At 48.2% G+C, this 13,220-nt stretch overlaps 1 protein-coding gene across 11 annotated transcripts in view; it reads left to right on the top strand.

Moving 5' to 3' along the window:
* DENND2B (DENN domain containing 2B) overlaps positions 1–13,220 on the top strand; it is a 170,851-nt gene that overhangs the window by 129,585 nt on the left and 28,046 nt on the right. For 9 of the 11 annotated variants that reach the window (XM_049098767.1, XM_049098765.1, XM_049098766.1 and 6 more), the window contains 2 exons: positions 5,917–7,161; positions 10,521–10,657. In XM_049098767.1, coding sequence (XP_048954724.1) covers positions 5,917–7,161; positions 10,521–10,657 — 1,382 coding nt within the window. The remainder of the gene's footprint in view (positions 1–5,916; positions 7,162–10,520; positions 10,658–13,220) is intronic. The other 2 variants (XM_049098769.1, XM_035704272.2) reach the window with 1 other exon arrangement.

The raw sequence follows: 13,220 nt of genomic DNA, 5'->3' as shown, positions 1-13,220 counted from the left end.
AATCTCTTTTCTCAAGGTCATGGCATCCTCTGTGTTGCTAAATGTAATGATCACCTGTTTCTCAGTCTTCCCCATACTCTGTTGTTAGTAAATTTGACTCAGTTGATCACTCTCTATTTTTTGAAGGTCTCAGGGAATGAGTCTTTATGAATTTCATTCTTCCTTATTACGTGCCCTTCTCTGTCATTCTCCACTGGTTCCTCCTCCCTCTACCTGACTTTGAAGTACTGGAATGCTCTATTTCAGTCCTTGAGTTTCTGTAGCTCCTGACTCTCTAGATGAGATCATACAGTCATAGAGTTCCATAGTTCGGCTGTTGTGAATAATGCCGCAGTAAACATAAGAATATATATTTCTTTTTTTGAATTTTTGCTTTCATTTTTGTTGGGTAAATACCCAGTAGTAGAATTACTACATCAGATGGTATTTCTACTTTTCATCTTTTGAGGAACCTCCATACTGTTTAACTAACCATAGTAGTTGCACCAATTGACATTCCTACCAAAAGTGCACAAGGGTTCCCTTTTCTCCATATGCTTGCCAATGCTTGTTATTCTTTGTCTTTTGATATTAGTCATAGTCATATAGTTTTAAATAATATCTATATACTGTAGATGACTCCTAGGTGGAGATTTATAACCCTAACTCTATTTTACTACATGCTCAGGCTGAAAACCTTGACATCACCCTTGACTTCTCTTTGTCTCTCATCCTTTTATCTAATTCATCAGCAAATCCTATTGGCACAGCTCTCAAAATAGATTCATCTCTTCTGCTCCATTCTAATACAAGCCATAATAATCTCTTGCCTGGATTATTGCAGTACACTTTAGGTAGTCTCTTTGCTGCCATGCTTGCATCCCTGCACTTTATGTGTCACTTTATATGTGACATCAGAGCATATCATTTTTCTGCTCATACCTTTCAAGAACTTCCTTTCTCTCTCAGAGTAAAAGCCCAAGTCTTATTATTGGTCCATAGGGTCTTTTGGTGCCTCTCTGACTAATCTCCAACCCTATCCTCTTCTCACTCCACTCTGACCACACTAGGCTTTTTGCTGCCCTCAGAACACAGTATGTAGTTGCCTCAAGCTTTTGCCCTGTTGCTCCTTTGCCTGCAGCATTTCTCCCCTGAATAAACACAGTGTTTACTTGCTTAAGGTTATATTCACATCATCCCTGGCAGAGGGGCCTGCCCTGATTTCCCTTACTGTGAATCTCTCTCCTTTTTCCCTGCTTTATTCTTCTGCATTGTCTCCATATCCATCTCTCAGTGTTGGTTTGTTTGTTGTCTGTTCACCGTAAACAAGTAAAGCCACACTGCCTCTCTCCACCAGACTATAACCTATAGAGAGACTTTGTCTAATTTTAGTCTCTGCTAATCCTTGATGCCTAAAATAGCACCTGGTATATATTTGGATCCAAGCACCACCATTCATGTGGCCACAGTTTCCCATTGCCCATCAAGGGGGCGGGATTATTTTACTTTCACTGCCAGGCTGCATTTGAGAAACTAGAAAGTAGCTAGCTGGGACTGGCCCCTACGAGTGAATGAGCACCCCTTCCCATCCATGCCCAGGAGATGCCACCTGCCATGTAAACACTGCCACGAAGAACCATGCATCCTCATTGCCATATCCCTCCTTAAGCCTCCTTGTTTTCTAGGTTAACAGGTTGTTCTGAGCCCTCCTTCAACTTGGGGCAAAGACTGATGGAAGCTGATTCTATTCTTGGGATTATGGAACTAGTTCCATTTGCAGGGAGTGCTTAGAGGAGATTCTCATGCCAGAGGTCCTAGTAGAGAGAGTGAGATCCAAATATCCAGACCATGGAAGCTAGTCTGTGGGGAAGTTGAAGAGACAGGCACTGGGGATAGAAGGTCCAGGGCAGTGTGGTTCTGCAGTGGGATAGGGCAGGCCAATTATGCACAAGGCTGACCTTTCTCACCTGCATCATTTTACTATTACAGCATAGAAAACCACCCAAAAACTTAGTGGTTTAGAACACTTTATTACTTCTCATGCATTTACTGGGCACTCCCTCTACTGGTTTCCTCTGGAGTCTCTCATGTAGCCAAGTTCCGTTGGGTCCAAGGTGACCTCACTCCCCTGTCAAGCTTTTACTGGGGCTGGCTTCTGGCTGCGGGGGCCTCAGTTTAACTCCACATGGCCTCTCATCCTTTAAAAGACTAGACTGGCTTCCTAACATGACAGTCTCAGGGGAGCATTCCAGGTATATGAAGGGGGATTCTGCAAGGCCTCGTGAGGCCTCAAATTTGAGATTTAGCTTAATTTCTACTTCATTCTGTTGGTCAAAGCAAATCACAAGGTCAACCTAGACTTTGAAGGGCAGGAAAATAGAATCACCTTTTGATACCGTGAGCCACAAAGGATTTACAACCATTTTAAATGTACTCCTTTCTCCTTCCACCCGAGATGTTCAGAATCCAAGGACAAAGATAAGCTCTTTGTTCTAGGTGTTAGCCACCAAGGTCAACACTTGATGTGTTTTGTGCCTATTCCTTATAATAACCCCCTGAAATGTGTGTTCTTTTAACCTCCATTTTAACAGATGAAGATACTGAGGTTTAAAGAGCTAAAGTTATTTGCTCCAAGTCACAGAACTTGTTGGTGGCTACTCTGAAACGTGAACCCTAAGGCTTTATAATGTTCTTACCCTCTTTTGAGAACAAGTGGCTTAGCATTCCTGGTGAAAAACTTAATACTAATGATACTTAACAGTCATAGTGAGTTATAGTATATGATATCAGTTCACATCCATAGTCTCATTTGCCCATTATGACAACCCTGTGATGTAGTCAGAACAATTTTGAGGAATTGAAACTAAAGGCTTCAGGGCAGCCTGGGTGGCTCAGTGATTTAGCACTTGCCTTTGGCCCAGGGTGTGATCCTGGAGACCTGGGATCGAGTCCCACATCGGGCTCCCTGCATGGAGCCTGCTTCTCCCTCTGCCTGTGTCTCTGCCTCTCTCTCTCTGTCTCTCATGAATAAATAAAAAAAAAAAAAAGAAAAAAGAAACTAAAGACTTCAGAGTGAGTGGCTTTGTCTCTGGTCACATTCTTAAAAAGGTAGAATCAGAAACATGGAGAGAAAGCGGTGAGTTCTACCATCAAGTGAGTATCGCATGAGGGCAAGGACTTATTTATGTTGTTTATGAATTTATCCCTAGGACCTTGGAGTGAGTGAATGCTGCCTCCTCTGTGAAGAACCTGGGGTTGCCTGGGCTCCGTGTCAGTCTGGCCAGGCCCGTTCTTCCCTCTCGAGCTGCTAGAGCACACTGGGCCTGGCCCATGTGGGAAGGTGGTGCAGGGAGCAGAGCACCTGTAGCCCTGGCCGCAAATCAGCCATGATACAAAGACCAGAACCTTTAAGGAGAAGGGCCAGGCTCTTCTCTTCATGAAAGGAGAGAATGTAAACTCCAGTTAAAGCAGGCTAGGTATTGAGGCATCGAGCGAATTTCTTACCCAGTGTAGATTTCTGCATGTTGGAACTACTAAGGGAAGTTAGAGAATCACTTGTTTTGAAAGCATGCTGGAATCAGACAGGCCTTACCATATTTCTTTCCCACCTGTGGGAGCCATGCCATACACACCTGTCTCCCTCCCCCCACATAAGTACAGTGCCTTCATGGCCTAGTGAATTCTCACGTTGGGGGTTGAGGAGACATGTTCCCAGGGGAGCATATATCAAACTGTCTGGAGAGATGAGGCATATGCAGGAGGCTTCCTTTAGATGCCTGTGCTCGCCCACTAGCATTTCTGTTTCCTGAGGACATGAATTTTTGTCTCTTTTATTTATTCTTGTGTCTAGGGCCTAGAGCAGGCCCTGGCACATCGTAGGTGCTCACTAAATACCATTGAATGAATAAACACATGTTAAGGTTGTTTTCTATTAAAGGCATCTTCTCCCCCCTCCAAAAGAGAATAATGGAAATTTAGAGTCCTTTGTGGAGTCCAGACACTTCTGGCTTACAAGGCTGGACTAATGACCTTTGGCATCCATGTTTCTATGAAGTAAATGAGGGACTTAAGGCCTCCCTTGATTGTGAGTAGGTTGGGATCTCCCCAGGCTCAAGCTTGGCGCATTGCCCTGTTGCTGCCTACCCTAGGGAGTGCTGAGGCTTATTCTTTTCACACATCCTTGCTAAGCAGAGTCTCTGGTCATCGGCTTGGCTGGGCACTGAATTTCTCTCATCTGTGCCCATGTACACGTGGGATGGCTCTTGTTTGACTTGCCCTTTTAAAAACAACTTAAGCATGTTGAGGTTTCCTGTTGATCGGGGGCAGCCAGAGGCTATGACCCAACAGGGAATTGTCGGCCAATCCCTGACTCACCCAAGCTCCAGTTTTCTGTGTGTGAGCAAGCAGTGACAGCAGGCTGGCTCGAGGGCAGCTGGCTGCCTTCCTGTGGGTGGCATGGCACTCGAGCCTGTGAGGCTACCGCCCAGCTTTAAGGGCCATAGCATTAGGGTCAGGTAGGCCTTTGTAGCATGCGGTGTTGGCAAGACCCTGCTGTCTTTGAACTGAAACTGTTCGAGAAGAGCGCTGAAAGTTGACAGTGGTTACCCTGGCAGACAACTAGAAAAGTGCACTGCAAGGGAAGTCTGCTCATGGTTCTTGTCAATAAGCTCACCTTTACCTTTTCCTTTCTTTATTTATCCTTCACTCACTGAGCACCTTCTAGATACTGAGGATGTGTCCTCCCACCTGGAAGAGACTGTGGACTAGTAAGGAAGAGGTCTAGAGGTCTCGAGGGGGAACAGTTCCCTGATACATATAAATGCCACATTTGGGACAGGGCTGTGAAAGGTTCTCTGAGAGCTTCTCCTGGGTTATGTCCAGGAGCTTAGGCATTTCACAAGGATGGCAGAGGCCACTGCCCCCCTCTTGAGAGGGGCAGCATAATACTCTATAAGTTCCTGTCCTGGCTTCCCCACTCACCAGCTGAGGGGCCTTGGATGAGGTATTTAGCCTTTCTGTGGCTCACTGGTTTTCATTTGTAAAGTGGAGGCAGTAATAATAAACAATAATAATTGTGTAGAGTTTTTGTGAAGACTAAATGAGTTCATAATATGTGTAAAACCAGTTATTTAGAACTCTTCCGCATATGCACCAAGACCTATATGTGGATTTAGTGCTGAGGAGTGGCTGGTGCTCATTTGAAGGGGCGCTGCCACTGGAGGGTGGAGCCGCCTGAGGAGGTGGCCTCTGCTCCACAGAGGCATCTTTGCTGACAGAGCAGAGAGGACTCTTTGTTGAGGGACCCTTCTGATGCTTTTTGAGACCTTCAGGGATCTGAATTCTGGTCAAGACAGTATGTTGTGCTGCTAACAGAAGTTTCAGGGGAGATGGGGAATTGTTCAGATCCAAGGGCTCAGGTGTATATTTGGGGTGCCTCAGGAAGTAGGTGCCAGAGATGCTCTCTAGCGGCTCCTGAGAACCCAACACCAGCATTCCTTCCCAGTGCCATGTTCCTTGAGGCTACGTTGGAATATTTATACCGTGGAGTTTGGCGCATGGTACAGATATGTGCTTTCTCTTTCAGAGGGCAGATCGCTAAACATTTCGCAGCACACCCCTGGCCTTACTGCTTCCCTAGCTGGCAGGGGTTGCTTCTTGGGCTTCTCTCACCTGACACAGAGCTGGCCTCTGTCCCAGACGGGGCTCAGGGCCTCTGGGATTGAACTGGGCAGAGAGACCCATTGAGTTTGCCCTGCGGTGGATACAGAGCTGTTCCTCTCGTTGAGGATGGCTTCAAAAGGTGTATTACTTGGAGCTTGGGTGTCCTACAGGAAAGAGATATGGAGTGCTCCAGAAATAGAACACCGTGCCTCTGGCTGTCAGGCCACTCACTGCCATGTTCTCTTCTTTTCCTGTTTTCATTTTTGCTGCTTTTAGGTCTCAGTCAGTCTCTCCACCTCCAGTCCTGTCCCCACCGAGGAGTCCCATCTACCCGCTCAGTGATAGCGAGACGTCTGCCTGCAGGTACCCAAGCCGCTCCAGCTCCCGGCTGCTCCTCAAGGACTGGCACCCCCGTGATCTTTCACCCCCAGATCCTCAAGCTCCCTCCCCAGACACTTCACCACCCGTCTGTCCCCTCAAGACCACCAACTTCAGTGATTTGGACAGAAGCCCTTCGGTGTGCAAGAGAGAGGACCAGAAGGACGGTGTCCTGGGGGCAGCCCAGGATGTAGAGGGAGTAGCTGCTTGCCTCCCCCTTGCCCAGAGCACCCCATCCCTAGGGCCAACAACCGGCCCACGGAGTTGCTTTCTGAACCGCACTGGCACCCGTGCCCACAGCCTGGGCATCCGGGAGAAGATCTCAGCATGGGAGGGGCGCCGAGAGGTTTCGCCCAGGATGAGTGTGTGCGGGGAGAAGCGGGAGGGCTCTGGGGGCGAGTGGGCGCTCAGTGAGGGTTGTCCCAGCGTGGCGCCATCCCCCTGCAGCTCAGAAAAAGCCTTCGATTTCAAGGGCCTCCGGAGGATGAGCAGGACCTTCTCAGAGTGCTCCTACCCTGAGACCGAGGAGGAGGGAGAGGCGCTCCCTGTCCGGGACTCTTTCTATCGGCTGGAGAGACGGGCAGGCCGGGGTGAGCCCGGCGCCTTCCTCAGGGGGCACGGCAGCAGGAGAGAGAGCTCCGCAGTGCTGAGTCGGATCCAGAAAATTGAACAGGCCCTGAAGGAGCAGCCGGGCCGGGGCCTGCCCCAGCTCCCCAGCAGCTGCTACAGTGTAGACCGAGGGAGAAGGAAGACTGGGACCTTGGGCACCTTGGAGGAACCGACGGGGAGCACGAGTGTGAGCACTGGCAGCCGGGCAGGAGGAGTGGCCGGAGTTGGGGGGGAGGCAGGCCCACCCCTGGAGAGGGAAGGCAGTGGCTCCACTAAGCCAGGGACCCCTGGAAATAGCCCGAGCTCTCAGCTGCTGCCATCCAAGAGCTCCCCTGATCCCGCTGTGAACCCTGTCCCCAAACCCAAGCGCACCTTTGAATATGAGGCTGACAAGAACCCCAAGAGTAAGCCAAGCAATGGTCTACCTCCTTCGCCCACACCTGCTGCTCCACCCCCCCTGCCCTCCACCCCAGCCCCACCAGTCACTCGGAGACCCAAGAAGGACCTGCGTGGTCACCGCAAGTCCCAGAGCAGGTAACGAATGCTCCTCCAGTGTCGCAACAGGCGGGCACAGTGGCTTTCTTTTCAATGGAAGATGCAGAAGCAGACTGTAACTGTGGGTCGCAGCCAGGACTGCTCCCTAGGTCCTGAAGCAGTGAATAATTGTCAGGTGGTAACATGAGTTAGGTGAAAAAGAGATCACTCTACCCTTGCAGGATAACGATACATAAATGTGAGTGCGAGGGTGGAAGCAGTTCTTTCAAATGCTGTCTACTGAAGGTGTGGGTAGATTTGGCCTTTGGGGGATAGTCGGGCTGTGTCTTGAGCCCTGTTGGAATTTCCTTCGTCCCTGTGGGAGGGGTAGGGCCACCTTCCTTTTAGATAAAAGGACTACTAGTAGGATCTTAGCCTCATGACCACCTGAAATGCCAGCATTAGAAACTTATTTCTTTGAGGGAAGCACCATCCGAATACTGCATGTTGTCATTAACATGGTAGATTGATATATTTAAGGTGATTTTCTCTTTCCTGAGGGCTTCCTGGCATTTAGGGACCCTGGCCCTAGAGGGAGAGGGGATCCTTGGATCCTGAAAGGGGAGACTGATGGAAAAAGGAGTCAAAGAACATTCTACTGGTTTCTTGGTCATGTCTGAGATGACTTGTCCTGACACTCTCATTGGCTTCCTGGTCAGTCTCAGCACTCCTGACCCTGGACTACCACAATTATAGCTGCTGGGGTTGGGAAAAGTTGACAGGTGTCTTTTTCTCTGAGTTGAGGTAGGCTGGCGGCCTGCCTCCTTGGGAGAACCTATCCCCTTCTCCCTCACTGCCTTTCTCCTCTAAACCAAAGTCAGATGGCATTTGGGTTTATTTCGCTTCTTGGGATTCTTCCATTGGACCCCAATTTCAGGCTGCATCCAGCATAACCCATCTCATATAGATAACTGGAATGAGAAGAAGTTCAGCCATGAGAAGAAAACATCAGAAAGTTTCAGATCCATGGGCCAGAAGAGCCCTTGGCTAAGGGTAATCCAATGTTTTGGTTCACCCCAGTGTGCTCACTGGCTTTTAAGTCTTTAACAACCTGCCAAGAGTGTTTGCTTTGTTCTTATTTATCCATTTTTATAAACACCCATGGAGAGCCTGCCATGCACCAAACCTCGTACTGGTTAAGGGGACACAGGGTCAAATAAGATATGGTTTTTCCATTCTTCCATTCTTGATGTGGTACAGGAGATAGATACACAAATAAATCCTAGATGCTGCTCTGTGTGATGTGAATCCCTGTCAGCGTAGGGTGCTAAAGAGACCCAAAGGAAGAGGCAGCTAAATTAGGCTGGGGAGTGATGGAAGCCTCCTTATAGGGGGGGTTGCTGAGCTAAATTTAGAAAAGCAAAAAATTTGCACTTAGCTAGGTGGAAAAAGGGAGTGCAGGAGAGTACATCAGCCTGAAGGTTTTATACATACTCCCACACACATTACATTTATACATAACATACACACACACACACACACACACACCCCATATATGGTAGGGTCACTTCACATAAGAATTAACTTCGCAAATTGAAACATCTGTGCTCTTGGGGTGGGGGGAAGACCATTCAAAAAGTGCAGGGTATTTTATTTGCCTGTTCAAACAGTGGACATATTCCCTTGATCATGAGATGGTGAGTTTGTTTCTATTGTGTAAGGTATGAATCTTATATTTAATATACCTTACTTTAAAAAATGCATGCCAAATGTTTCTTCAGGTATTCAACAGAAGGGAAAGAAATCTGTTAAAAAGTCCGGAGAAACTGACTGTATTAGTCTTAATCAAAGACACCGTGTTGGTCTTCAGTGTGGTGCCTACCTAAGGGATTTTCAAGGGTAATTTGGCTGAACATGATTTGTATCTCATTTACTGACTCAAGAACTATGTTTATCCATGAGAGCTTCATCTCAGACCAGTAGTTTCTGTGGGCCCGCATTCAGGAACCACTGCACTCAACCATTGGATATTTAACTCAGTGAGAAGTCTGGGTCAGAGACAGATTTGTGACCCATCATGGTAAGAATGGTAGATTCAGCGATGGCCATCAGTATTTGGCCCCCAAAAATACATAGTGAGAAAGAGAATCCTGAAGACAGGACTGAGAGACCCTGGCATTTAAAAGACAAGTAGAAAAGGTGAATCTCTCTCAAGATCCTGAAAAGTAATTGCCAAAGAGGCTATTGACTATGTCATAGAGGCGAAGGAAGGAGAGTGCCAATATAGAGTGTTCAGCTGTGTCCAGTGCTCCAGAGTAGCCAGGCAAGCTGAGAACAGAATGTGGTTTTAGGACACCATTCGTCCTTGACTTGTACCCTAACCTAAGACTCTAGTGAATTTTTCATTAAACAAGAGAGAAAGGCTGAAATGTCTAATGGTACCCAGAAGAGGAGGGAGGTGTTAGTGGGTGGGAGGAGGTCTTCAGTCCGTGCCTCTCCTTCCCACCCCCCACCCCCCAGGAGCCTGCTGGCAGCTGCCTTGGAGAGAGAGAGAGGATGCAGCAGGGGTCAAGTCTTAAATAATGGAGGGGAGGAGTAGAGAGTACAGTGGGCTCAAGCTGTCTGAGGTGCTAACAAGCTGTGGTTTGGAAATTTCTGCAGTAGACGGGATGGCCATTTGCAGTATGGAAAGGAGCAGGTGACTAGCTGAAGGGAAGTTGGGTCTTGGAAGTAGCTTGACTAAAAACGGTCCTCCTAGTTCCACCTCAGAAGCACTGTGATTTCTTTGGAGGTCTCAGCCTTTTTTTCTTCCAAAAACCCATCTACCACTAGCTGCTTCCCGACTCCCAAACAGCCCTGGGCATCACCCGGCCACTGTTGAGCCCTTACCCCCTGTTTAGATCAAGAGCCCTTGCCAGGATGCAGGCATGATGGGGGAGTCCAGAGGCAGAATGGGTACTCCATTCTCGTGGTACTGGCAGGTGCTTCTCAAGGATGATATGCTCCAGGCCTTGGAGGCCCAGGTCAAAAGCTGACACCCTGGAGCCAGACAGCCTGGGTGAGTCCTGCCTCTTGTCACTTCATCTCCCTGAGCCTCCGTCTCCTCATTCATAAAATGGCACAAGAGCTCGTAGGAATATTGTGAAGATTAATGAGGTACACGTGTGTTTGCTACAGCATCTGACACATAACACCCTTCTTAGCCGTGGGAGTTGTTACTGGCATTATTTGCAGGCACTCAGTCTGGGACTTCTCAGACCATTTTCTCCTCATTTGAATGGTAAGTTTTGGTCTGTATTGATGCATTGCTTGGTATCTGGTTGATGAGGAGGACCTCTGGTCTTTGCTGTTGCCCACTCCCCCAACAAGGCAGTGGAATCTAGTTTTGATGGAATGACTCCTGCTCTTGTTATCCACAGAAAATCCTTTGAGTTTGAGGATGCATCCAGTCTCCAGTCCCTGTACCCCTCTTCTCCCACTGAGAATGGTACTGAGAGCCAACCCAAGTTTGGATCCAAAAGCACTTTAGAAGAGAATGCCTATGAAGATATTGTGGGTAAGCTGTGGCTGAGGTGGTGGGGTGGCTCATCTCTGGGGGCTGCAGGACAGGAACAGGAGGGACACTCCCAGCTTCCGCTTTATTCACCATAGGCAGATTTGGCCCAGCTTCTGGAACTTCTCGAGAAAATGGGCACCAGAGGAAGCAGCTTAGCAAAGACTGAGCAGCTAAGAAATTAAAACCTGACCTTGAATGAACTGAAACCCACAGGGCTTCTGGGACCACAAAAAAGGGAAAAACCACATCATCCTTTTTTAATTTTTAGAAGGCTTCCTTAGTTGTGTGTCCTTCCTTAGCTGTGTGTCCTTAGGCAAATCACTTATCTGAGGCCTTTGTCTTCTCTTACGAAGTGATGATGATGATGTTAGAGTGTTGGCGATAATGGTGATAATAGTAATAATACTTCAAAGGATTATTGTTAGGACTCAATGAAATAAAATGTTTATCCACATACCTAGCACAATGCCTGGTCCTTGGTATCTCTCTCTCCTACTTTCTCTTAAAGCAAGTGGTGTCGAGAAAGCATCTGCTTGCAAACAAGCTTAGCCCTCCTCAGTTTCACAGATGCTGACAGAAGACACAAGACTCTTGGATTGGAGACAAAGGACTTTATTACTCACGACACAGCAGGCAGCATGAGCTCTGTGTTCACATGGGTTCCCGTGATGCCAGGTCACATGAGCAGTGTGGAGGAGGTCCAGGTAGAGGCTGTACATACATTGGGTCTGTTTCCAGCTGAGGAGCTCCAAGCTTAAGGAACCCAGTCTTTTCAGGGAGTGGCCAGCAAACGTGTCCAACCTTTGCCCCACAAAGAGACATTATCTTTGTCCTGGTCAGGAAACAAATCTGCCTCTACCCTGGAGAGAGACACTCTCTATGTCTTCTGAGGTCATTTGCTATACGTCTGTGAAATAGTATTGCAGATAGTTCATTCTTCTTACTCACAAGTCAGAAATGTAAGGTGCTGTGGAGGATTGTCCTTCAACAACTGAGAGGACTCAGTATTGGCAAACTTGTGTTCCAGAGTCCACGAAAAACCAACAGACTGGGGTGGGGTGCATTTATTTGGGGCTTTATTTTAACCCTGGCCTCATTCTCTCCATGGGGTACTTCAGTTTTGTTCAAGTAATGTGTGTGTGTGAGTCAGTCACTGGAGAAGAGAAGCGATGGGTTTGTGCACTTGACCCCTCCTTTTTCATCTCTGTGTTAGGCCTTGAGGCTGGAGATGGTAGTCTTAATGAACACATTAGAGAGAGAAGTGGCCCTAGTGGAGAACCTTTCAGATTTTCCTAAGACTGGGGAATCTTTGGAAGGAGAGATCATGTATTCCCTCATTTGCTCTGAGACACCAGTTTCATCATTTTCTCTTTATGACTTGCTGGGCCAGCATTTCTGGGGAAATAGCACTGCTTTCCCCAGGAACAGAGTGTAGGATATAGCCATCCAAAATGAGGTCATAACAGGAAGACTGTGGGAGTGGGATCCCTAGAATAGAAAAAGTGTTTAGGGAGGGAGGCATTTTCCCTTAACACTGGGAAAAAAGCTTTGTACACATGGTCTCCAGAGTTGAGGTCAAGAGCCCTGGGGATGGATCCGAGGCACATCCTCATCTTCCTCCCCACTCTCGTTGCAGAGTACATTCCTGTTTCCTCTAGTTGAGAAGAAATCGGAATGTATTCTTGCTGCCCGGGGCCCTTGGGAGAACCTGGTGCAGCTGCTGCAGTGGACAGAGGAGGCTCTAGTTCTGAGCTCCTGCCCCCCAACCCCCCCCGACTCCCCGCCCCGCAAGACAAGCTCTGCCCACGCTGTGAGCCTCTTCTCTGAGAAGGCTCTGCAGCCTGTCTGGGCTGTCCAGGGATTTCAGGTGGGGAGATGAATGTTTTTATATCAACTGAACTTAAATAAGAGAAAGAGATGTTTCAGCTGTTTCTCCCCTGTCCAGAGTTCTGTGATCCCAGGCTCTGTTTGGGCTTGTTTGGGGTGGGGTGGGGTGGAGGGAGATGAGAATTGGGGAGGGCTCTGTCCTGGGCAACAGAGTTGTTCTCTGGGCCTTCTTTGGTCAAGTTAGAAGAAGAGGAGGGAGGCAAGGATATCTGGGTCTCATCCTCCAGACTCAGGAGAGGGGTCTCCTGATCCTCCTTTCTACCATGTTGGGATGCTGCACGAGGAGGGAAGGAAATACCAGAGCAGCGTGGATGCTTCCTGAACGGATGAGCTAGAGCTAGGGGTAAGGGCTGGGATGGGATGAGGCTGCAGTGGGGGCGTGTTCCTTAGCTGCTCACCCAGCTTCTGGATCTTTGGACCATTGTGCAGAGAGTAGGGGAGGAGTACTCAGGAGGATGTTGGAAGGAGAGCAGAGGAGTGACCCAGGCATCTGGGTTTGCTTCAGCTTTGTGGGGTAGGGGTCTGGGGGGGTTCAGCATTTGTAGCTAGTTCAGTGCCTGGATACGGCTTCCTTCTTCATATCCCCCACAAGAGTGCTGACTGAATTTCTAGACCAGGGATGCTAGAGGTAAATATAAGAGAATATCTCTTCCTCTTAGATTCCAGTCGATCTATC

This window comes from Canis lupus, chromosome 21 (assembly GCF_003254725.2).
Source record: "Canis lupus dingo isolate Sandy chromosome 21, ASM325472v2, whole genome shotgun sequence".
NCBI classification, from domain to species: Eukaryota; Metazoa; Chordata; class Mammalia; order Carnivora; family Canidae; genus Canis; species Canis lupus.
This window is presented reverse-complemented; position numbering and strand designations above follow the sequence as displayed.